The sequence below is a fragment of the Camelus ferus genome, chromosome 12 (genome assembly GCF_009834535.1).
Source record: "Camelus ferus isolate YT-003-E chromosome 12, BCGSAC_Cfer_1.0, whole genome shotgun sequence".
NCBI classification, from domain to species: Eukaryota; Metazoa; Chordata; class Mammalia; order Artiodactyla; family Camelidae; genus Camelus; species Camelus ferus.
In genome coordinates, this window is record NC_045707.1 from 16,325,395 (window position 1) to 16,348,954 (window position 23,560).

Sequence of the window (23,560 nt, forward strand, 5' to 3'; positions counted from 1 at the left end):
CCATTGAGGGACTGACAGGACAACTGCCTCTTTTCCTCCATCTTCTCACATGCTCTAGTCCTATGGCTTTCAAACTTCTTTGAATACCATTCACATGCAGTCACTTTTATATTAAGACTCAGTACACATATATAGATATTTGTGTGTCTACAGAACTAAGTTTCACAAAACAATACTTACATTAATTTTGGTATTTTCCATTTGATTTCATTTCTCAAAAAGTTGACCACAACTTGAGGTTTGAAAAACACTGCTCTAGTCTTTCCCTTAGAACTCTGCACTAAATTAAATCAAGTTTATTTACAGACCCTTTATCAGTATTCAAAAAACTAACAATAAAAGGCAAGTCTTTCATATCAGACTATAATTCAGCTCCTTAAGAATGGGATATTATCCACTTTAACAGACAATTAAATACAGAGACTCACACAAAGAGTAAACAAACTGTACTCAATAGAGAAGTGGCTTTTCCTCCAACTCATCCTTACTGCGTCACTTTTGGCTCTTTCATTTGTAAACTCACACAGCAAATAACTCTCCACTGCAAAGCAACAAGGAATGCTGCTAAATCTAACAACCAACATATTCATGCTGCAATCCAAATCCTGCTTTTTAAGTCAGAAAATATTTAGAAATAAGGTAGCTTTCGAGTCATCTTCTGCTGTACTTGTAGATTGCATTACTAAATTAAAGGAGTCAGGTCTGTATGAAAGGTATATGAATACCAGTAGCTCTCAGTCTTGGATGCATATTAAGAATCACTTGGGGAGCTTTTACAACTCCTTTTCAGGCCATATCCCGTGCCAGCTAAACCCGAACTGGCGGAGGAGAGATTGGTGAGCTTAATTACTTAGTGCTAAGTCTAAACCAAAGTAAAGGGTTTGATCTCTGTCATCCAGAATGACCACCTTTCTGTACCAAGACCTGATTTTACAGAGGTCCCCAGTAAGCCATCTTGAAACATTACTACTAAGGGTAAGGGAGTTCAGGTCTGTGCATATCCATCACAACTGACTGGAAGGAAAACACTCAGTTTGACAATGGAATTAGTAAATTCCTTCAAAACTTTTTTTTTTTTTTTTTTTACTTATTCATCAAATAGTCTTTGAGTACCTACTATGTTCTGGGCCCTATTTTAGGTGGCAGAGATATAGCAATAAACTAGGAGTAGATAAGGCCTTTTTACAGAACATAACATCGTCATCTAAATTTCTACCTCTTCTACAAGCATCAGTCGTTTTCCTACATTCTGGTTCATTATCCTCACAGCATTACTAATATCTGACAAAGCATAAATGGATTATTTAAAAATACATAGTAAAAATTATGTACCTCAAAAGGGCCTTCTATGTTTATAGTAGGTGTTTTATACAACTTGGCCCTGAGCAGCTTAATTGTATACCCCTCCGACTTCAAACCTGGAACATGGACTGTTCAATATGACATCAAAACACAAGTGAGCAGTAGACAAAAACACTGTATCTGGATTTTATGCTGATGCTGCCCTTGAAAGAGATACTGGTCATCTGACAGTCTTTATGAATACTGTTTTTGGAACTTTTTTCCAGATCTCAATACCAGGCTTACTGTTCTTTAAGCACTTTAACAAGTGTTTCTAGGTATAAACTATTCTTCAGCACAGTTATGAGAGACCACAGGTTTGAACTGCTGTCATTTACTATGTACAACTCAAAGTTTACCAAAAAATGAAACTGATTTCTTTTTTCCATCCAAATCTTTGAATCTCCCTCATTTCCACTCTGCTGAATTGTTTGCCAATTACCACTTAATTTCTTCTATAAGCAATGTGCTTTTTATTTTCCTTTAGCTTAGAAAGTCACTAAAAACTTCTCATTTCAAATCTGTCTGCAAGCCTTACTTATTTTGGAAGCTGAAAAGTATCTGACCAATGTCAGATACAAATTTACTTCCAGAGAGCTTGTAAGATATTAAAAGTTTAATCAAAGAAATCTGAATCAGCAAAGCCCTACCTCAGGAGACTTGCCAGATATAGGCCTGCTTTCTCAGTTTTTTTCCTACATCACAGGATTAGCTTTTACCAGCCTACAAATCTCATTAAAACACTGCTAATTGAAAACATCACCTGTGGCATCATTAGTACCAGGCTGTCTTATTAAATTTCTGAAATCACTGACTCTTCTCATTCAGGTGATGAATGACAACCATGGGTAATATATTCCAGGGAATCTGGAAGTTCTGATATAAAAGTAGTACTTCCATTTCAGTATTCAAAGATCTGATAGTCTAGCATCATATTATGACCTATCTGGGAAAACAGCAGTTTTTTGTTTTTATTTTCCTGTGACTAAGGGAAACCACACTTAGCCCTTTATATTTGTTTTTGTTTTTGTTTTTCAGTTACACTTCCCTCCCTCTTCACTGGCAAGCATCACTCACCACCTTTGGGGTTCTTCTGCCTTTCCCATTCTATCCCCACTACCAAGCCTAGCTGGCTTCAAAGCTGGACAATCTCCCTAGTCTGCTATTCCTCTCTGCAGTGAAAGACAAACACAAACATTTTTCTGTTTATTAACGCTTTTACTGCTAATGACTTTTGGGAAAATCCTAAAAGTATCAGAACATCAGTCCTATGAAATGGTAAAAGCTTTAGCTATCCCTCTCCCCTTTATGCTCACAGTGGCAAGGCTTATGAAAATTTCTCCTCCTCCTCCTTCAGGCTACACCTTTGATGAAGGCCCTTTCTTCTAAAACAGCCAACATATTCCGTGGAGATGTCCTGAGTTGGGCCTGGTGATGCAATCAAAGCAGAACTATTATTTGCTACCTTTCTCTCATAGGCAGGCAGATAGATAGATAGATAGATAGATAGATAGATAGATAGATAGACAGACAGACAGACAGACAGACAGAAGACAGACAAACAAATGGATGAGAAAATTAATTTGTATTTCTAAGGGTATGCAGAGCAGAAGACACCCAGTTCACTAAGCTTCAACTCTTCTCAAGAAGGAAAACTAGCTTTCTTTCATTATCCTCCAATCTACAGCCAGAGTAACCTTTAAAAACATAAATCTACATAAAATGTCACTACTCTGTTTACAGTGCTTCAGTGACTTCCCAGTGAAATCATGGTAGAGCCCTCAATAGGGCTCCCTAGGCCCTTCCAAACTGGACCCAACCTACCTGTTCAGTCTTATCTTTCATTACACTTCTCATCTCTCTTTTCCCTTTTTAAAAGTTCCAGTTGACCAACTGTAGCTCCTTACTCTTGCTCTCCTCTACATAAGAATACTGTGGGGTAGGTGCAACTGTGTCCCCATCCTTGTTTGCCAGAAGAAATGGAGGATCAAGTAATTTGAGATGTTAAATAATTTGCCCACAGTTACACAGCTAGGAAATTGCAAGTATAAATCCAAATTTACTCATCCATTCATCTAACACTTTGTGAGCACTTATGTGCCTGGCACTGTTTTAGGCAGTGAAGAAACAGTAAACAAATTTTATCCAAGTTTTATGCTTCTTTATTGTTACTCAGTGCCTGGCATGAAGCAGCACCTGTTTAAAACATTCCTGAGGGAAAATGTAATTAAGAGCCCCAAAGATATTTCTAAATATGGTGCACTCCCACACTTGCACACAGCTATCTATGCAACTCACACTAATAGAATTACAGCATCAATGAACTGATTTCACTAAAAGGACTCAAAGCTTTTGCAAGGATTGATTCCTCTGTCCAGAAGTTAAATTTCCAAAATTCTGCCTGACTGGTTCTTTTTTCATCATTTAGGCCTCTGCTATTCTGTCACGTCTACAGAGAGACATTCTTGGTCACGCTCCCTAAAGTAGATTCTATACATTTTCATTGTGGTACTTCTTTCTGAAATTTCCTTGTCTGTCTTTCCGTTCACTATCTATGTTTTCTATCTATCTATCTACCTATCTATTTACTACTCCTCCCATAAGAATGCAAGCTCCAATAGTACAAGGACTTCATTTGTCTTGCCACTCTCATATTAACAACGCCTGGTCATAGTAGGTACTCAATAAATATTGTTTAAATAAATGATTACAGTAACAGTAGAAAATCTGGGTCTTTTATTTATAATTAGGCTACTCAGCACACATGATTGGGCTATACTTGTGGATGAATAGTCCAGAAAATGCTATCATTTATTATCAAATCTTTACTGAATACTTAGCTATCTACCATCCCTGTGAAGAGCTCCTGAGTATTTCCATGTTACTTGCTATTGCCTCGCCACATACAATTTTACCAGTTAAATCTCTCACACAGTATTTCTAGGCATCTTTCACAACCAAAAGTACAAACCTATCCACCCATGAAAACATCTTCTCTTTTGCTCCTGATACAATGAAGGCAAAGTTCCGCCTCCTAGGAAAGGCTAATCCTTACCCACAGACTTACAATCCATGTATTCTCAGTTCCCAAGAACTCTATTCCCTGATTGTCCCAATGCATGTACCATCAATCTCCCCCTATTGGATTATACCCATTAGCATATATTCGTGTTTGAGTATTTCTCGGCTTAAAAAAAAAGAATCTTCCCATATCCCCTTTCAACTACTGCTACACTCCTTTGTACCTTTCATAACTGAAATTATCTATATATATTTAGATTTTCATTTCCTCATTTCTGATTCATTCCTCAAACCATGACAGTTAGGCTTTCACTCCCCCTAGGAAGTGCTTGTCATGCCACCAATGACTTCCATGTGCCAAACTCAGTGGTCACTTCTCTGGGCTCATCTTTGACTCTCAGCAGCATTCAATACAGCTGTAACTCCTACACTGGCTACTCTCCTCTCTGGCCTCCTGAATATCCTCTCCTAATTTTCTTTCTACCTCACCAGTAACACCTCCTCAACTCCCTTGTGGACATCCTTCTTCTTCCATAAAACCTCAGGACTTGATTTTGGCTCTTCTCCCTCTATACTCCCAGATGATCTTGTTAATTCCCGTACATTTAAATAACACCTTATTCTGATGACTCCCAAAAATATCTATTAGGTCCAGACTTCTATTTTGCACTTCAGATTCCATATTTAAATACCTATCTAACGCTGCCTCTTTGATGTCTCCCAGGGATATCAAATGGACCAGGACCAAAACAACGCCTGATCTTCCTCCAAACCTGCCCAGCCTATCTCCCCTCCCCATCTACAACCACCCTTGTTTTGGATGGGGAACAGTTTATCAAAATGCTCAAACGAGAACCCCTGAAGGCATCCTGGATTGATATTTTTCCCTTATCTTCATGTCCATTAACAAGTCCTATGAATTTTTATTTACAAAATATATCTTGAGTTCATTTCCTTTTCAGCAGAATATAGGAAGAGGGCAGGCTCTGGAGCTAGACCACTAGAATTTAAATCACAGCAATAATAATAGCTAGCATTTATTGAGCTCTACTGTTTGCCTGACACTGTCCTAATTATTTTACATATATTAACTCATTTAATTGTCATAAGAACATCATGAAGTAGGCACTATTATTATTATTTCTACTTTAAATTAAAGCAACAGAGGTTAAGTAACTTGTCCAATCCTGAGAGAACCAGAATTCAAACTCCTAAATCTGGTTCCTGATCTCACTATGCTAGGCTGCCTCTTGGAAAAAGGAGAGTAAAGACAGGGAGATCAGTGCAAAGCTAATGTAACAGTCTGGGTAAGAAATAATGAGAATCTGAGCCAGTAATGAAAGTAGGGATACAAAAGGGACAAATCTGTGAAATATTCAGGTAAGACCTAAAAGAGAGTTATATCATGTTCAAGGATTTAAAGACTAAATGTCATAAATATGTCAATTTCCCCCAAATTGATCTATAGATTCAATCCCAATCAATATCCCAACAGATTCAACTTGACAAGTTGATTTTAAAATTTGTATCAATTAGCAAAAACCAAGAATAGCCAAGATACTCCTGAAGAAGGAAAAGATAAAAGAGATTTACCCTGTCAGATATCAATATTATTTCAAAGTATTGACTCAGAGGAGACAAATTAACTTATATAACAGAATATAGAACCCATAAACTGACCCCACATATACAGAAATCTGATCTATGACAGAGCTGGTATTATCAATCGGCAAAGAAAAGATGGGCTTTTCAATAAACAATGCCGAAAAAATTGGATATCTATAGAGGGGAAAATGAAATTGGATTCTTAAAAATACCCAAAACAAAATTCAATTTAAAAAAATCAATTCTAAGTGGATTAAAGATTTAGGTGTGAAAAGCAAAAATGTAAAACTTTTAGAAGACAATACGAAAGAATAACTCTATGACCTCAGAGTAGGGAAGAATTTCTTAGACATTAAAATCACATACAATGAAGGAAAAGATTGATAAATTATTACACACTAAATTAAGAACTTTGGAACGAATGACACATAAAGTGAAATGACAAGCCATAAACTGGGAGAAGATACCAGCTAAACACATAAATGACAAAAGATGAGGATCCAAAATACATTTTAAAGTTCTATAAATATGAAAAAGACCAACCCCCCACAAAAAATCTTGAGTACTTACTTCTCAGGAGACAACATGAATAATGTAGTAACATACGAGAAACTGTTCAGACTCATAAGAAATCAGGAAAATGCAAATTTAAACCACAATAAAATCCACACCCAGTACACTGACAAAACTTAAAACACTGACTAAATAAAATGTTGGCTAGGATGTAGAATAACCAAAACACTTAAACTCCAAGTATACTAGGAAAAACAATTTAGTATTATTTTGGATGAAGATGTACAAAGTTCATAACCCAGCAATTCCATTATTCCTACAGTTCCTCTGCCTGGAATATTTTCTCTATCTTTGCTTGGTCAAAGCTTACTCTTCTTTCAGATACCACCTTCAGGAGGTAGAAGTAGTATTTCTATGTTCTGAACTCCTATAGCATTTTATCTGTAAGTGTTTTTAGTATGTCAATTTCTAACCTGCATCATACACACACACACACACATACATATTTATTTATTTATTTATATTTATTTAGACAGACAGACAGATAGATAGATAGATAGGGAGAGAGAAGTCTTCTCTACCAAATTGTAAACAAATAGAGAAGAATCTATCTAACTTGTCGTTCAGCCGCTACAGCACCAGACACAGCACCTGTATATGGGAGTGTATGATAAAGACTCAAAGCTATACAATCAAGCTGTACAAAACCTAGCACATAGGTGGCACTCAAATATTTGTTGAATGGGTGAATAAAACTCTGCTTAGTGATGACTAAGTGAATCAACCTGGACTTGCTGTGCATACCAAACACGAATTAGTGGTGAAAGGAAAATCAGAACACCAATATGTGTATCCAAAGTCCTAAATTAATTTTTCTGCCGATATTAGCCTGATGACTCATACTGGGAGTCAACTATCAGCTACAATTGTAAACTACTGTGAACAAGGCACATAAAGAATGAGGGTTGACTGAAAAATTGTGCTGAACACTGGAATTTGACACACCATTGTAAAATGATTATAAATCAATAAAAAATGTTTAAAAAAAAAAAGAATGAGGGCAAGATAGGAGGTAGAAAAAAGAAAACAGTAACAAAGTACGATAAGTAAGGAATGGCAACATTATCGGATTGTAGGTCATCTTCCCTAAGACTTCTAAGACGGCAAGCAAACTAAGAAAGTGAAGAAAAATCTATAGAGCTTCAGTCAAAAAAAAAAAAAAAAAAGCTAATGTGATAGGACACATCAAAAAGATGAGGAAAGCTAGCCAGTAACAGATTACACAGTAGAGACTTTTTTCCTTAAATTTATTATGCAGTATTTCAGACATATAAAAAGGCAAAAAAAAAAAAGTATAAAAAATACCTGTGTATACTCCACTCAGTTAAAGAAATAAAGCATTAACAGTTAAAGCCCTCTGTATACTTCCTCAATTATAACCCCCTTCAACTCCCAGAGGTAACAGTATTCTGAATTTGGAGTTAAACATTCTTATTCATTTCTTTATATTTTTACAGTGATGTTATTTTCTAAAAAGTAGTGGATAAACTTTGTCGCAGAGAGGAATTTCATCTAAATACACTGTCTATCATAAGAGATGCAGCATGAAAGGGAAAGTAAAGGAACAATTAGTAACAACTGACCAACTCTAAGACAAAGAGATGACAATTTGGGAGATGGATAGGTGGTAACTGAAGGGGGAAAAAGTGAAAAAAAAAAAAACGGTACTGAACAAGTAGCAAAGCAAAAAAGAAACAACAAAGAAGAGAAAAAAATCAGGGTTGATGGAGAGAAACAGTTGTTTCAGAAACTGCTATACTACTTGCCTTTGAAACAAAATAGAGTGAGAGTGAGTTCAGTTCACCCACTCAACAAATCAGCACAAACTATTATTAGGCACTCTTCTTACGTACTAGAGGTACAGCAGAAAACAAAACAATGCTCTGCCTTTAAGAAGCATTAATTCTAGTTGGGGAAAGAGGCCAACAAATGAATAACACAGACGAGGAGGGGGGGAAGAGGAAGAGTAGAGAGGCAGAGTGCTGCTGACAGGAAGCAGGTGCTTGCTGTTTTATGTGAAGGTGGTTAGAGGAGGCCTCTCTGATAAAGCGACATCGAGGCAGAAACCTACAGGCAGTGAGGAATGTAGAAGACAATCTCAGTTAGACTTACAGCAAATGCAAAGGCCCTGCGGTAGGAGTGTGCATCGCATTTGAAGAATTGTAAAAAGCCTAGAGGTGGCTGGGGCCCGTAAGCAATGAGGAGAGTAGATACAGACAAGCTGGTCACAGGGGCACCCCATGTGGATCAATGCCAAAACTAAAGCGCTTATTCAAAGTGAGATACAAAATCACCGGAGAGTTTTCAGGAGAAAAGTAATATGATCTGATCTACATTTTAAGTAAGATAATCATGTAATTTATCACTCAAACAGGGACACTTTGGTGAGTGAAGGAGAGTGCAATTAATAGTTATGCCAAGAAAATAGGCATTAACAAGACCTTAATTTTAAAAGGCTTCTGTGTGGACCTGAAGGAGTTCCTCTGACCAAATCTGGAGCTGATCAAAATATACAGTGATAGTAAAAGATGACAATCTATTGAATAAAGTAAGAATCTATGAGGCTACGTTGATAAAAATAAATAAGGAAAAGCTCCTTCTTACAGGAGAAAGCCAATTAACAAATTTAGAAGGAAAGACATAATTAGAAAATCATCATTTAGCAATCATTATAATAATAACTTATTAGAGCAAGAATCACCAATGAGTGCTAAAATTGATAGGTAGAAGTTTGAAAACTAATTGGATATTTACATAGTCTCAAAGTATCTCCCCACAAGATATTTATTAATTACAAATGACAAAATAATAAATTTAAAATGGATAAAATTGGCACACACCACCTTCACTAAATGGCCAAAGTTAACACTGCCAGTAATGGAACCCATCAATAGCATTTGCATCCTAATATGATACACAGGGAAGACCTCAGCATCACTTTTTAGGCACTACAACCCAAAGTGCATAAACTGTATCTAATCATGAGGAAATGACAAGCCCAAATTGAGGGATATACTACAAAATAACTGGCCTGTACTCATTAAATTGTCAACGTCATAAAAATACAAAGACAGACTCAGGAACTGTTGTAGACTAAAGGAGACAAGAGAACATGACAACTGAGTCAACACCTGATTGTGGATATTCTTCTGCTATAAAGGACATTATTGGGATAGTTGGAAAGTGTGAATAAGTTCCACAGATTAGATAACAGTATTGTGTCAGTGTTGAGTTCCTGATTTTGATTATCATACTATGATTATGTAGGAGAATTTCTTGTTTCAAAAAAAGATACACTTTAGTACATCACATCTGCAACTTACTCCTAAACATTTAGCTCAGAAAAAAATAATTCTAGGTATGTGAAGAGAGATAAGGAGAAAGATAAAGTAAATTTAGTAAAATGCTAACATTTAAGGAATCTGGGTGAGAGGTATGCACAAATTCTTTGGACTATTTCTGCAAATCTTCCGCAAGTTCGAAATTATTTTTTACTAAAATGAACAAAATACACACACAAAGTTTTCTGTGTATAGAATAGACTGGGCGGGGGGTGGTGAATGCAGAGTTAGAAGCAGGATTGGACCAATTAAAAAGCTATTGTAGATTAAGGACAGAGGTCATGTAAGATAGCAGAGAAGGAAGCACTGGGAATTGGTCCTTTCACCAAAGCAACTATTGAGCTGGCAAGAAATACTTGAAGCAACTATTTTGAAACTCTGGAATCTAGTCCAAAACTTTCAGCATCTAAGGGAGTGCTTGATGAAGAAAGAGGCTGGTAAATTTTAATTTCAGCATTTGGCATAGCATCAATCATGCTCCAGCTCCCAGTCCCATGGCAGGCAGCACTGAGGACAATAACCCAGGATCCTGCTACAGCTTGCTGATGCGATGGTGGGTAATAGGGATCTTGTTCTCCAAAAATCAAGATTACGTGTCTTGATCACTGCTTTTGATTGCTGAGGAGCTGGTAGAGGCTGGCCACCATTTTAACCCCCATGGCTAAAGTGTTTTCCCTAGCAGAGTGAGACAAGGAAATTTAAATAAACAGAATACTCTCTTTTTTTCCTTTTCTTTTCTTATTGAATGCAGGCATTTAAGGAGATTTTTGTCAAGTCACTACAGGGTGCAGTTAACAGAAGAGACTTAATATACAGCAAGGAATATACTCTTTGCAAAATTAGTTTGGAAAAGTCACTAAACAAATAGACAACTGCAGCTTTGATCAAGTAACAACAGTAATCTCTAAGGAGGAAGTAGAATCTGATTTCCAGAGTTACCACATTACAATACTCAAAATGTCCAGTTGTCAACAAAACATTACAAAGCATACAGGCATATGGTAAAAATGCTCAACATTTTTAGAGAAATTATTAGAGAAATGCAAATCAAAACCACAATGAGGTATCACCTCACACCAGCCAGAATGGCTATCATCAAAAAGTCTACAAATAGCAATTCTCCAATGAAGACATCAAATGGCCAATAGGCACATGAAAAAATGCTCAATATTGCAAATTATCAGATAAATGCAAATAAAAACTACAATGAGATACCATCTCACACCAGTCAGAATGGCCATCATTAAAAAGTCCACAAATGATAAATGTTGGACAGGGTGTGGAGAAAAGGGAACCCTCCTACACTCATGGTGGGAAGGTAAATTGGTGCAGCCACTATGGAAAACAGTATGGAGGTCCCCTCAAGAAACTAAAACACAGAGCTACCATATGATCCAGCAATTCCACTCCCGGGCATATATCCAGAAAAGACAAAAACTCTTAACTCGAAAAGAAATATGTACCCTGGTGTTCACAGCAGCACTATTTACAGTAGACAAGACATGGAAACAACCCAAGCACCCATCAACAGATGACTGGTTTAAGAACATCTGATGTGTATATATACAATGGAATATTAGTTGGCCATAGAAAAGAATGGAATATTGCCATTTGCAGCAACATAGATGGACCTAGAGAATATTATACTAAGTGAAGGAAGTCAGACAGAGAAAGACAAATATTATATGATACTATTTATATGTGGTATCTAAAAAAATACAAACAAACTTCTATACAAAGCAGAAACAAACTCAGATAGAGAAAACCAATTTATGGTTACTGAAGAGGAAAGGGGAGATAGGATAAATTAGGAGCATGGGGTTAACAAATACAAACTACTATACATAAAAGAGATAAGCAACAAGGATTTAGTGTATAACACAGGAAACTATATTCAATATTTTGTAATAAACTATAATGGAAAATAATCTGGAAAAAAAAAAAAAAAAAAAAAAAAAGACTGAATCACTTTGCCATACACCTAAAACTAACACAATACTGTAAATCAACTATACTTCAATTAAAAATTGAAAATTACAAAGCATACAAAGACACAGGGAAGTATGGCCCAGTCACAGGAAAAAGCAAATTTACAGAAACCATCCCTAAGCAAGCCCAGATGCTAGACTTACTAGACAATAATTTAACTGTTTTTCCTATGCTTAAAGAGCTGAAGGAAAACATGGACAAATAACTAAAGGAAATAAGAACAACAATGTATGAACAAGTATGGAATACCAATAGAAAGAAAGTATTAAAAGGAATCAAACACATTCTGGACAAAAAAGTACAGTAGCTGGAATTAAAAATTCACTAGAGGGGTTCAACATCGATCTGACCAAGCTGAAAAAAGAATCAGTGAACTTGAAGACAAGACAAGTGAAATTACTCAGGCTGAGGAGCACAAAGAAAAAAAGAAGAATGAACAGAGGCTAAAGGGGCTTATGGCACACCACCAAATGTACCAACATACATATTCTCTTCCCAGAAGAAGAGGGAGAGGAAAAGGCAAAAAAAATTTTTTTTAAGAAATAACCATCAGAACAGTCCAAAGTAGTTAAAGATAAGAATCTACACATCCAAGAAGCTCAACAAACTTCAACAGGACAAATCCAGAGAGTTCTACATCAAGATACATTATATTCAAACTGTTGAAAAACAAAGACAATGAAAGAATATTCAAAGCAGCAGAAAGGAACTAACTCGTAATATATGAGGGACCCTCAATGAGATAAACAACAAATATCTCATCAGAAACCATGGAGACCAGAAGACAAGGGATGATATATTTAAAGTGCTGAAGGTAAAAACTATTAACTAAGAATTCTAAAATGCAGGCGAAATCAAGACATTCCTCAACAAAAGCTAAGGTAGTTCATCACTCCATGACCTGCCCTACAAGAAATGCTAAAGGGAATTGAAAGGGAAAGGCTGAAATGAAAGAATACTAGGTAGTAACTCAAAGTCATACAAAGAAATAAAGATCATTACAAAGGTTACATAGATAAATAAATAGGGTAGTATATTGTATTTTTGGTAGGTAACTCCTTTTTTTGTTTCCTATATGATTAAAAGACAAATGCATAAAACAATAATTACAAATCTACAGTAATGGGCACACAATGCATAAAGATGTAATTTGTGACAAAAAATGTAATTTGTGACAATAACAACATAAAGAGGAGAAATGGAGTTGGACAGGAAGAGAATTAATATATGTTCTTTTTATTAATTGATATATAATTGACATTTATATTAGTTTCAGGTGTAAAACATAATGATTTGATATTCATATATATTACAAAATGATCACCACAGTAAGTTTAGTTTAATGTACACTCTTGAAGCTAAGTTGGCATCAATTCAAATTAGACTGCTATAAACTCAGGATATTAATTGTAATACCCACAGTAACCACTAAGAAAATAACTTTTAAAATATACAAAAAAGGAAATGAAGAGGAAATCAAAATGGTACAATAGAAAAAAGATCAAACACAAAAGAAGGCATACTGGAGGAACTGAGGAACAACAAAAAGGTATGACATACAGAAAACAAATAGCACAATGGCAGAAATAAGTCCTTCATTATCACTAATCACTCTAAGAACAAACGGACTATTAAAGACAGATTGGCAGAAAAGATGAAAGAAAAAGGCCAACCACATGCTGCTAACAAGACTCACTTTAGATACAACACATAATAGGGTAAAAACAAAAGAATGAAAGAGGATATTCCATACAAAAAGTAACCTAAAGAGAGGTGGAACAACTATACAAATATCAGACAAAACAGAACTTAATTCAAAACTTGTTACAAGAGACACAAAGAAGGACATTTTATACTGATGTAAAAGGCCAATCTATCAAGCAGGTATATTAACTACAAACATGTACACACACAAACAACAGAGCCTCCAAATATAAGAATATAAGAATCTAAAACACTAACAGAATTGAAGAGATAAAGACATTTCTACTGTTGGTGACTTCAATACCCTACTTTAAATAACTAGTGGGACATCTAGACAGAAGATCAATAAGGTACTAGAGGATATGAACAACACTATAAACCAACTAGACCTAACAAACACGTACAGAACACTCCACCGAACAACAGTAGAATATATAATTTTCTCACACAAGTACACATAAAACATTCTCTAGGATAAACCACATGTTAGGCCATAAACTTATTCTCAATAAATTTAAAAAGATCAAAATCATACAAACTATCTTCTCTGACCACAATGGAAGGAAGCTAGAGATCAATAAAGTAAGGAAAACTGGAAAACTAGTAAATGCATGGAAATTAACACACTCTTAAACAACCAATGAGCAAAAGAAGAAATCACTAGGGAAATTAAAAAATACTTTGAGACAAATGAAAATGAAATTGCAACATACCAAAATTTATGGGACACAATGAAAGCAGTACTTAAGGGGAAATTTATAGTTGCAAATGCCCACATAAAAAGGAAGAAAGACCTCAAATCAAATAATCTAACTTTATATCTTACAGGACTAGAAAAAGAGCAAACTAATGTAAAATTAGCATAAAGAAGGAATTAATAAAGATAAGCAGAGAAACATGAAATAGAGAATAAAAAATTAGTAGAGAATCAAAACCCAAAGTCAGTTCTTTAAAAAGATTAACAAAATTGAAAAACTTTTGGCTATAATGTCCAAGGGAAAAAGAGCAAAGATACAAATAAATAAAAAGTGAGAGTGGGATATAATTACCAATCTTAGAGAAATGAAAGGATATATGAGAATACTATGAACAATTATATACACAAAAATTAGATAATTTATATTAAACAAGTTTCTAGAGACACACAAAGTACCAAAACTGACTCAAGAAGATATTAAAAAAAAAAAAAAAAAATTCAATGGACCTAGTAACAAGAGATGGAATCAATAATCAAAAACCTCTCAACAAAGAAAAGTCTAGGACCAGATGACTTCATTGGTGAATTCTCCCAAGTATTTAAAGAATTAACAAAAATCTTACTCAAACTCTTCCAAAAAAAAAAAAAAGAGAGAGAGAGACAGAGACAGAGAAGAAAAGGGATACTTCCTAACATTCTGAAGCCAGCATTACCCTGATACCAAAGCCAAAAAAAAAGATACAAAAACACTACAGACCAATATCACTTATGAATAAAGACACAAAAATCCTTAACAAAATACCAGCAAACCAAATCCAATAGTACATTAGAATTATAAACTATGACCAAGTGGGATTTATCCCAGGCATGTAAGGATGGTCCAGAAAAGGAAATCAATCAGTGTAATCCCCACATGATCATCTCAGTAGAAAAGGCACTGGACAAAATTTAACACCCTTTCACAGAAAAAAAACAAAACAAAAAACACCTCTGAGTAAAAACTTGAAGACATTATTATAAATGAAAAACAGCAGTCCTAATAGCATCCAAAAGAATAAAATATGTAGGCATAAATTTAACCAAGGATGTGAAAGACTCATACGTTGAAAACTACAAAACATTGCTTAAAGAAATTAAAGATGACCTAAATAAATGGAAAGACATCCCATGTTCATGGGTTGATAAACCCAGTATTGTTAAGATGGTAATACTCCCAAAACTATTTACAGATTCACTGAAATCCCTATCAAAATTCCAGTGGCCTATTTTGCAGAAACAGAAAAGCTTATCTTCAGCTCTGTATGGAACTACAAGGGATCCTGAATAGCAAAAACAATAATAAAAAAGAAAAACAAAGTAAGAAAAACCATATTTCCCAATTTCAGAACATATTACAAAACTACAGTAATCAAAACAGTGTGGTACTGGGGGTGGGTATAGATGAGTGGTAGAGCACATGCTTAACATGCACAAGGTCCTGGGTTCAATCCCCAGTACCTCCATTAAAAAATTTTACTTTAAATAATAAATTTAAAAATGACAACAACAGTGTAGTACTGGTAAAACAGACATATCAATCAATGGAACAGAACTAAGAGTCCACAAATTAACCTTTACATCTATGGCCTCTTGATTTTCAATAAGGGTGTAAAGAACATTCATTGGGAAAAGAATGAACAAATAGTTGGGACAACTGGATATCCACGTGCAAACAAGTAAATCTGGATCCCTACGTCACAAAAATTAACTCAAAATGGATCAATGACCCAAACATAAAACCTTAAAATATAAGCTCTTAAAAGAAACCATAGGGTAAATCTTCAAAACCTTGGATTTGGCAATAGATTCTTAGAGCTGACACCAAAAGCACGAGCAACAAAAAGAATAAATTGGAGGCGCGGGTGTATAGCTCAGTGGTAGAGAGCATGCTTATCATGCATGAGGTCCTGAGTTCAATCCCCAGTATCTCCATCAAGTAAATAAATAAATAAGTAAACCTGATTACCTCCCCCCTCAAAAAATAAATACCTAAATAAAATATTTTTTATAAAAAGAATTGGACTTTATCAAAATTAAACACTTTATGAATGAAAGGACATAATCAAGAATGTGAAGACAACCTGCAGAATAGGAGAAAATATCTGCAAACCATAGCTGATAATGATCTAGCAACCAGAATATATAAAGAACTCTCACAGCTCAACAAAAAGACAACCCAATTTAAAACAGAGCAAAGGACTTGAATAGACACCTCTCCAAAGATACACAAATGGCCAACAAAGACATGAAAAGATGTTCAACATTGTGATCATTAAGGAAATGCAAAATAAAACTACAATAAGACACTACTGCACACTCACTAGGATGCCTTTAATTTAAAAAAAAAAAGTGTTGGCTAGGATGTAGAGAAATATAAACCCTTGTACATTGATGGTGGGAATGTAAAGTGGTTCAGCTGCTGAGCAAAAAGCTTGGCAATTTTTGGGAAAGTTAAGCATATATTATAACCTATTAGAATGGCCAAAATCCAGAACAATGATACTTCCAAATGCTGACAAGATGTGGAGAGACAGGAACCCTCAGGCATTGCTTGGGAGCAATGACGACATCCCTTGTACTTACCCAAAGAAGATGAAAACTATCTCCACACAAAAACCTGCACACAGATGTTTTTAACAGCTTTATTCATAACTGCCAAAACTTGGAAGCAACTAAGATGCCATTAGGTGAAGGGATAAACTGTGGTGCATACAATGAGATACTATTCAGTGCTTAAGAGAAGTGAGCTATCAAGCCATCAACAGACATGGAGGAATGTTAAATGCATATAACTAAGTGAAAGAAGACAATGTGAAATGGACTACACATTGTGTGATTCCATTTATATGACATTCTGCAAAAGGCAAGACTATGGTGACAGGAAAAAGATCAAAGGTTGCAAGGGGTTGGAGCAAGAGTGGGGGAGTGAATAGGCAGAGCACAGAGGATTTCTAGGGCAGTCAAGATACACTGTATGATACTGCAAAGATGGATACATGTCATTATCTATTTGTTCAAACCTATAGGACATTCAACACCAAGAGTGAATCCTAAGGTAAACTATGGACTTGGGGAAATTATGATGTGTCAATGTAGGTTCATCAATGTAGGTACAGAGTGTGCACCATTCTGATGGGAGATGTTGATACTAGGAGAGGCTATGCATGTGTCATAGAGGCTGGAAATTTATGGGAAATTTCTATACCTTCCTCTCAATATTGCTGTGAATCTAAAACTGCTCTAAAAAAATACATTTTAAATTACAGAAAAAAAGAAGGTTAAGTATAGAATTACCAAATGGCTCAACAATTCTAATCCTAAGTATATATCCAAGGGAAATGAAAACATATGTCTAGTACAGCATGGTGACTGGAGTTAACAATACTGTATTGCATATTTTATAGTTGCTAAGAGACTAAACCTTAAAAGTTCACATCACAAGAAAAAAAGAAATTTTGTAACTACATTTGGTGATGGATATTAACTACACTTATTGTGGTGATCATTTCATAATATATACAAATATCCAATCATACTGTCCACCTAAAACTAGTAAATTATGTCAATTATACTTCAATAAAAAATGTCTAAACCTGAATTTGTACACAAATGTTTATAAACATTTCCTTTATAAACATAATGCTGTTAGCATTACCCATAATAGTCAAAAGGTGGAGAAAACCAAAATGTCCATCAATAGATGAATGGATAAACAAATTGTGATATATACATACAATGGCATATTATTTAGCCATAGAAAGGAATGAATTATTAAAGTACTGATAAATGCTACAATACAGATGAACCCTGAAAACATTATGTTGAGTGAAAGAAACTGGACACAAAAGGTCACACATTATATGATTCCACTTATGCGAGATCCAGAACAGGTAAATCCATAGACAGAACTCATATTAATGGTTACCAAGGATAGAAGGGAGCTGGGAAATGGGGAGCAACTGTTTGAAAAGTACAAGGTTTCCTTTTGGGGTGATGACAATGTTGTGGAACTAGATAGAGGTGGTGGTTGCACAACATTGTGAACATACTAAATGTCACTGAATTGTTTCCTTTAATATGTTTAATATGATGTAATATGAATTCCACCTCAACTTTAAAAAATGAAAGGGAACATTTTTAAAAACAAAACAAAAAATTAATCTCCTTTTTCATAACAGCTTTATTGAGGTACAATTCATATACCATACAATTCACCCATTTAAAGTGTACAATTTTTTACTGTAGTCAGAGTTATGTAATCATCGCCACAATTTAAAAACATTTTTATCACACTCCTGCCAAAAAAAACACCCAGTACCCATCAGCAGCCATTTCCCATTCCCTCCTCACCCACAGCTCTAGTCAACCACTAATCTACTTTCTTTCTCTATAGATTTGCCTATTCTGGATATTTCATAGAATTAGAACCATGTTATGCAGTATTTTTGTGACTGGCTTCTTCCACTCAGCACGTTTTCAGGGAATTTCTTTTTTTCAAACTATAAAGTTTGTGCCATGTATTAAAATGTAAAGAAAAAAATAAGGACACTATTAAAGGACCACTTATGAAAAGAATAATAACTGAATACAATGGCAGATCAATAATCAAAAACAGAAATCCAGCTAAGGTAAATCTTTATAAAATGTAAACCAAAAGATTTATAAAAGCAAAACTATTATAAGATGCAGTAGAGATAAGCAAATTATGGTAAAACAAATACGTAAGGGAAAATATTTTACAAAAAAAAATCACTTGTCAAAGAGAATATCTTCCCTAATAAAGCTGTAGGAAAAGTGATCACAGGTCTAGTTAAAAGGACAAACAGGAAAAGCAAAGAATCATTGTCTTTGAGTATAAAAACTCCACCAGTCAGTGTTCCTCAAAATGTGGTTCCTGGACTATGTGCAACAAAATTATCTAAGAACTTATTTTTAAAAAATCAGATTTCTGGCCTGTACCCCAGATAACCACCAAAGATGAGACTATGGAAACTATTTTTTATAAGAACTTATAAGATGACTTTCATAGATACTAAATTTGAGAATTAATATCTAATTAACACAAACTAATGCAAATGATTAAATGTGTATAAGAGAGGCGGAGGGTATTGTTCAGCGGTAGAGTGTGTGCTTAGTATGCACGAGGTCCTGGGTTCAATCCCCAGTACCTCTATTAAAAAAATACTCATTAAAAAATAATAAATAAATAAAACTAATTATCTCCCCCCCAAAAAATGTGTAAGAGACAAGAGAATTATGACAACAGCAAAATGCATGAAAAGAAAACACTACGTAAAATTTTTGTACATTGTGCTCTTGGGAAAACATAAAGTGATGTTTGAAAACTCTTGTGGATTTGATGAAGGAAAAAAAATTCTAAATGTGTAAATATGCAAGGCATTCTACTAATACCTGTGAGGACCACTCAGGGTATGAATAGGAAATCACTCATAAATGTAATAAGCAATCTCTCCCATGATAGAGAGAGCACACAGTAGATGCCCAAGTGTTTGTTGATGATGTTAAACTATTTTTATAACAAGTACAGTTATAGTTCATTATCTCTATCCTAAACTCTGATAACCTAGACAAAACTAAACTTTTTGCGCTTGGTAATCATTACATGAACAACAGCATAAATCATCAAATATTGTATCAGATACTGACATAAAGCTCATGGTCAGGATATTTACTTTCAGACCAAGTTAATCTCTATTTTTATAGTAAGACTTATGTAAACAAGGACAGACAAAATTAAGAGTTAAATTTCTCAAGACTAAGAGCATTGCATGATAGAACTCAAATTTTCCTGAAAATCACTAAAGTCTGTATTCAAGGATAGCTTTTATTATTCTAACTGTAAGCAAAGATTCCTGAAGATTAAGTATTAAGTTCTAACTCATAATTTTACTTCAGTGAGTAAAGTCCACTTTGGCTTAGCAGGGTTAAAGAAAGGAAGTTTACTTTTATAACTCTCAAGAGGATCTCACTATCAGAATGCAAAATTTGTCTACTTTCCCCATAAAAGGCATCTTTTCCCTATAAACTCATAAACCTAATTAAAGTGCTAAGTTCTAAAGTCTCTGACTTATTTAGATTAAGCCTTATAATGCATTTGGAAATCCAATTATTTTCCACCGAACATTAGGATGCAGATGTTTCAACATTTCCAGACATGGTTCTTGCATATCTTACAAATAAAACAAACTATACTGGGGAATAAAGTAGCTAATGAATGCAAATAAATTACATGGGAGGTTATATTGCTTTGAAAGGAGATATTTATTTATTTATTTATTACCAACATTTGGCTTGATACATGAAGGTCTAGAAGCATCTAAAAGTTCTTTTTGACACTTTTTCATTTCACAGTTTATGTTTCAAAAGTCAGAAATCCTAGAATTGTGTAAAGCCTTAAAGCAAATTAAGATACTGGTGTGTGGACTTCTTCACTAAGGTCACAAATTTCCTGCCAACAAGCAGTCAACCAATATTCATCATTAAGCCCCAACTCACTAGACGTCTCACTCACGTTCAATGTGGCCTCTTCTTCACGTAAGTCCAGTGCAACCTATCCCCTCCCACCCCGCCCACACACACACACACACAAACCGACAGTCTCCAAGTCACCCACGCTGGCACAACAGACTCTCAGCCTTTATCTGGTTGCTAATCAAGAACCGTTCTTCTTGACCCTGCCTACAATCTCTTTTTCCATTTATACTACAATACTCACTATTTAAAACAGCAAAAGAAATAAGTTCCTTTTCCTTAACCGCTGAGAGCTTCTCTAACCCTATACACCTCTCCGCCCCCACCATTCTCTATCCTGCCTTTGTTATTCATAAGGTGCAGGGGCTGGGAAAATCTCACTCACCTCATGCTATAGGCACCAGCACCCAGTTCCTGGCCGATCCCGGACAGACTAGCATCAAAGTCCTGCACCAGCCCGGATTCAATCACCTCATCGGCCAGAGGCAGCTTCAGAGCCCAGGCCATCCTGGCTCCTTCCTTGCCTCAGGAGACACCGTTTCTTGTACAAAGGCGAGCAGTGTGATTCTACCCAACGTGGGTAAGACTGCAAGACTGTAGAAAACTCCAAACCAAGGTCTCCCAAGCAGTATCCACCAGCCACCCTCAAGCCCGACCCGCACTGCCCACACAACTAAGCTCCCGCACCCTTAGATCCTCGCTCTTGTCTGCTCTGACTTCCAAAATCCCTCCCCCCAGCTCTCCGGAGCCGCGCGAGGGCCGTTTGGCTTAACTCTTCCAGACTGCCCAGAGACAACCCTGGACTCCTCGCACTCCCACGCTTTGGGCTCTCCCCTTGTGCTCCTGGTGGTCACTCGCTGCTTTCCAAACAGACCAGTAGCAGCTACCGGCTGCCTACCCCGCGCTTCCACGCCGCTTTCGCACCTTTTCCCCCCGCCCCTTTCTGCTGGAAGCCCCCTCCCTCCCAGGATCCGCTCTTTCCCCGCCAGGCCTCACTTCCGGTCAGCCCAAGATCACTTCCGGCCACCCCTTCTAAACTACACGGCTCTTAGAACCAAATCCGGGTTTGCGCTGAGCCGACTCTCAGCCCTCTGCAGCTCCCCATGGCCTCGAAACATGGATGGAGAAAGCCCAGCACGGGTTTAAAACCCAGACTCGCCAGGTTCCTCCACCGCCCGGGGCCACGGCGCCAGCCAATCATGGAGCCCTCTTCCTTCGCCGATCCGGCGAACGTGACGTTACCCTGAGGTTTACCAATGAAGAAAGGCTTCACCGGCCTCGGCAGTGATGATTGGCTAGCTTCGCCACGGCTCCCCGCCCCCGGAGATGGGCTGGGCTAGTCTGTAAGAGGACCCGGCGTGCGTCAGGTGGCCGGTTTAAACGGCCCTTCTTGGAGCAGCCTGTTTTCGGGCGCCTGCTAAGTATTAAGTCGGCACACTGAGGCGTGGTTGGAGCCTTTGCTCTAGTCTTACTGAACCCACACCCAGCTCTGGTTGACTCTTGACTGTTACCCAAACCCTCTTAACACGCGGTTCTTTGCTCCTGGAATACCCTCTCCTTAAACTAACCTCTCCGGGAGGTCAAGACTCAATTTAAGTCCTACTTCCCTTGATAGTGTTTATCTTTCGCATTTTCCCTAATGCTTTTGAATAGGAAAGCATGAGATAGGTGAAAGTGATGCGGTTTTTAAAAGGTGGTGGTCTGAAGATCGGGATTTGTGCTGGCTTCTTCACTTACTAGCTTGGTGACCAGAATAATCGTGTAATCTTACTGAGATTTAGCTTTCTCATATTTGAAAAATAGGGATAAACGTACCTGCTCTATCTTCCTCCTTTGAGGGTTAAATAATAATGTCAGTTGTTTATTTAGCATCAGCTATATACAAGGAACTTTGTTACATTATCAGCAATCCTCAAAACAATTGTAACTAGAATTACAATTCTAAAGACAAATATTAATAGCCTTAATTTTACCAATAAGGAGAGAAGGCTAAGTGCTTAAATTGGTTAAACTAGACTGCCAACTTCAGAGCCTATTACAAACCCTGACATTTTCCGCTACAGGACATTGCCTATATGTGTTTCATTTTTGCATTCCGTTATTTAATTTTTACAGTGTCTTGAAATAGCTAGCTAGCTAGCTAGATATAAATAGATAGTTCCCTTTTCCCTAGACTATGAGCTCCTAAAGAATAGAGAATGAGTATTTGTTAGGCTTGTGTTCTAAGCATCTCCTAATATGGTTCCTGCATTCAATAGGACTTTTTAAAAATGCCTATTGAATTACAAAAGAAAAGGAAAAAGGTTAACATGAAGTTGACAACACATCCCCAGTTTCAGCCAGGGTCTTATCTCTTTGAGGGTTCTGGCTTATCCATCTTCTTACCTTAGTAAGTGAGGCATCCAAGTCTCGGTTCATTCCCTAGACATTCAATATCAAGACATTCAAGTCATTTCTTTTCCCCTTGAGCCAATTTTATCTCAAAACTTGTGCATGTGGGTAAAGGAATGGGTCTTGGGCTCAGAGACCAAAAGAGAAATGTCATAATCAAAATCCTTTATAAACAAGCCTTGTATCCAGAGTATTTTTAAACACCAATTAGGTAAAACCAATCCTTGTTTGAACAACAGCACCACTAGATGCATAATCTTGGGCAAGTAACTTTACATTTCTGGGCCTCAGCATTAATCCTTAAATTAGTGAAAATAATAGCTCCTACTAAAATTGTTGTGAGGATTGAAAGAACTACCAAGATGCC

The 23,560-nt window shown here is 36.3% G+C and overlaps 1 protein-coding gene, 1 long non-coding RNA gene and 1 other non-coding gene across 6 annotated transcripts in view; 1 reads left to right on the forward strand and 2 right to left on the reverse strand.

The window, feature by feature from the left end:
* Positions 1-22,030, reverse strand: part of TFCP2 (transcription factor CP2) — a 58,276-nt gene extending 36,246 nt beyond the window's left edge. For 3 of the 4 annotated variants that reach the window (XM_032492850.1, XM_006192424.3, XM_006192423.3), the window contains exon 1: positions 21,188-22,029. In XM_032492850.1, the coding sequence (XP_032348741.1) occupies positions 21,188-21,309 (122 nt within the window). In that variant the 5' untranslated portion in view covers positions 21,310-22,029. Of the gene's footprint in view, positions 1-21,187 lie in introns of all 4 variants that reach the window. The other variant, XM_032492849.1, reaches the window with a different exon arrangement.
* On the reverse strand, positions 202-15,275 carry LOC116667587. The gene is made up of 3 exons (XR_004324478.1): positions 15,054-15,275; positions 7,237-7,240; positions 202-213 (listed from the first exon to the last, which is right to left on the reverse strand). It is a non-coding gene; the product is annotated as an uncharacterized LOC116667587 (long non-coding RNA).
* On the forward strand, positions 16,171-16,242 carry TRNAD-AUC. Its single transcript has one exon. It is a non-coding gene; the product is annotated as a tRNA-Asp (tRNA).
* Positions 22,031-23,560: the final 1,530 nt, after the last annotated feature.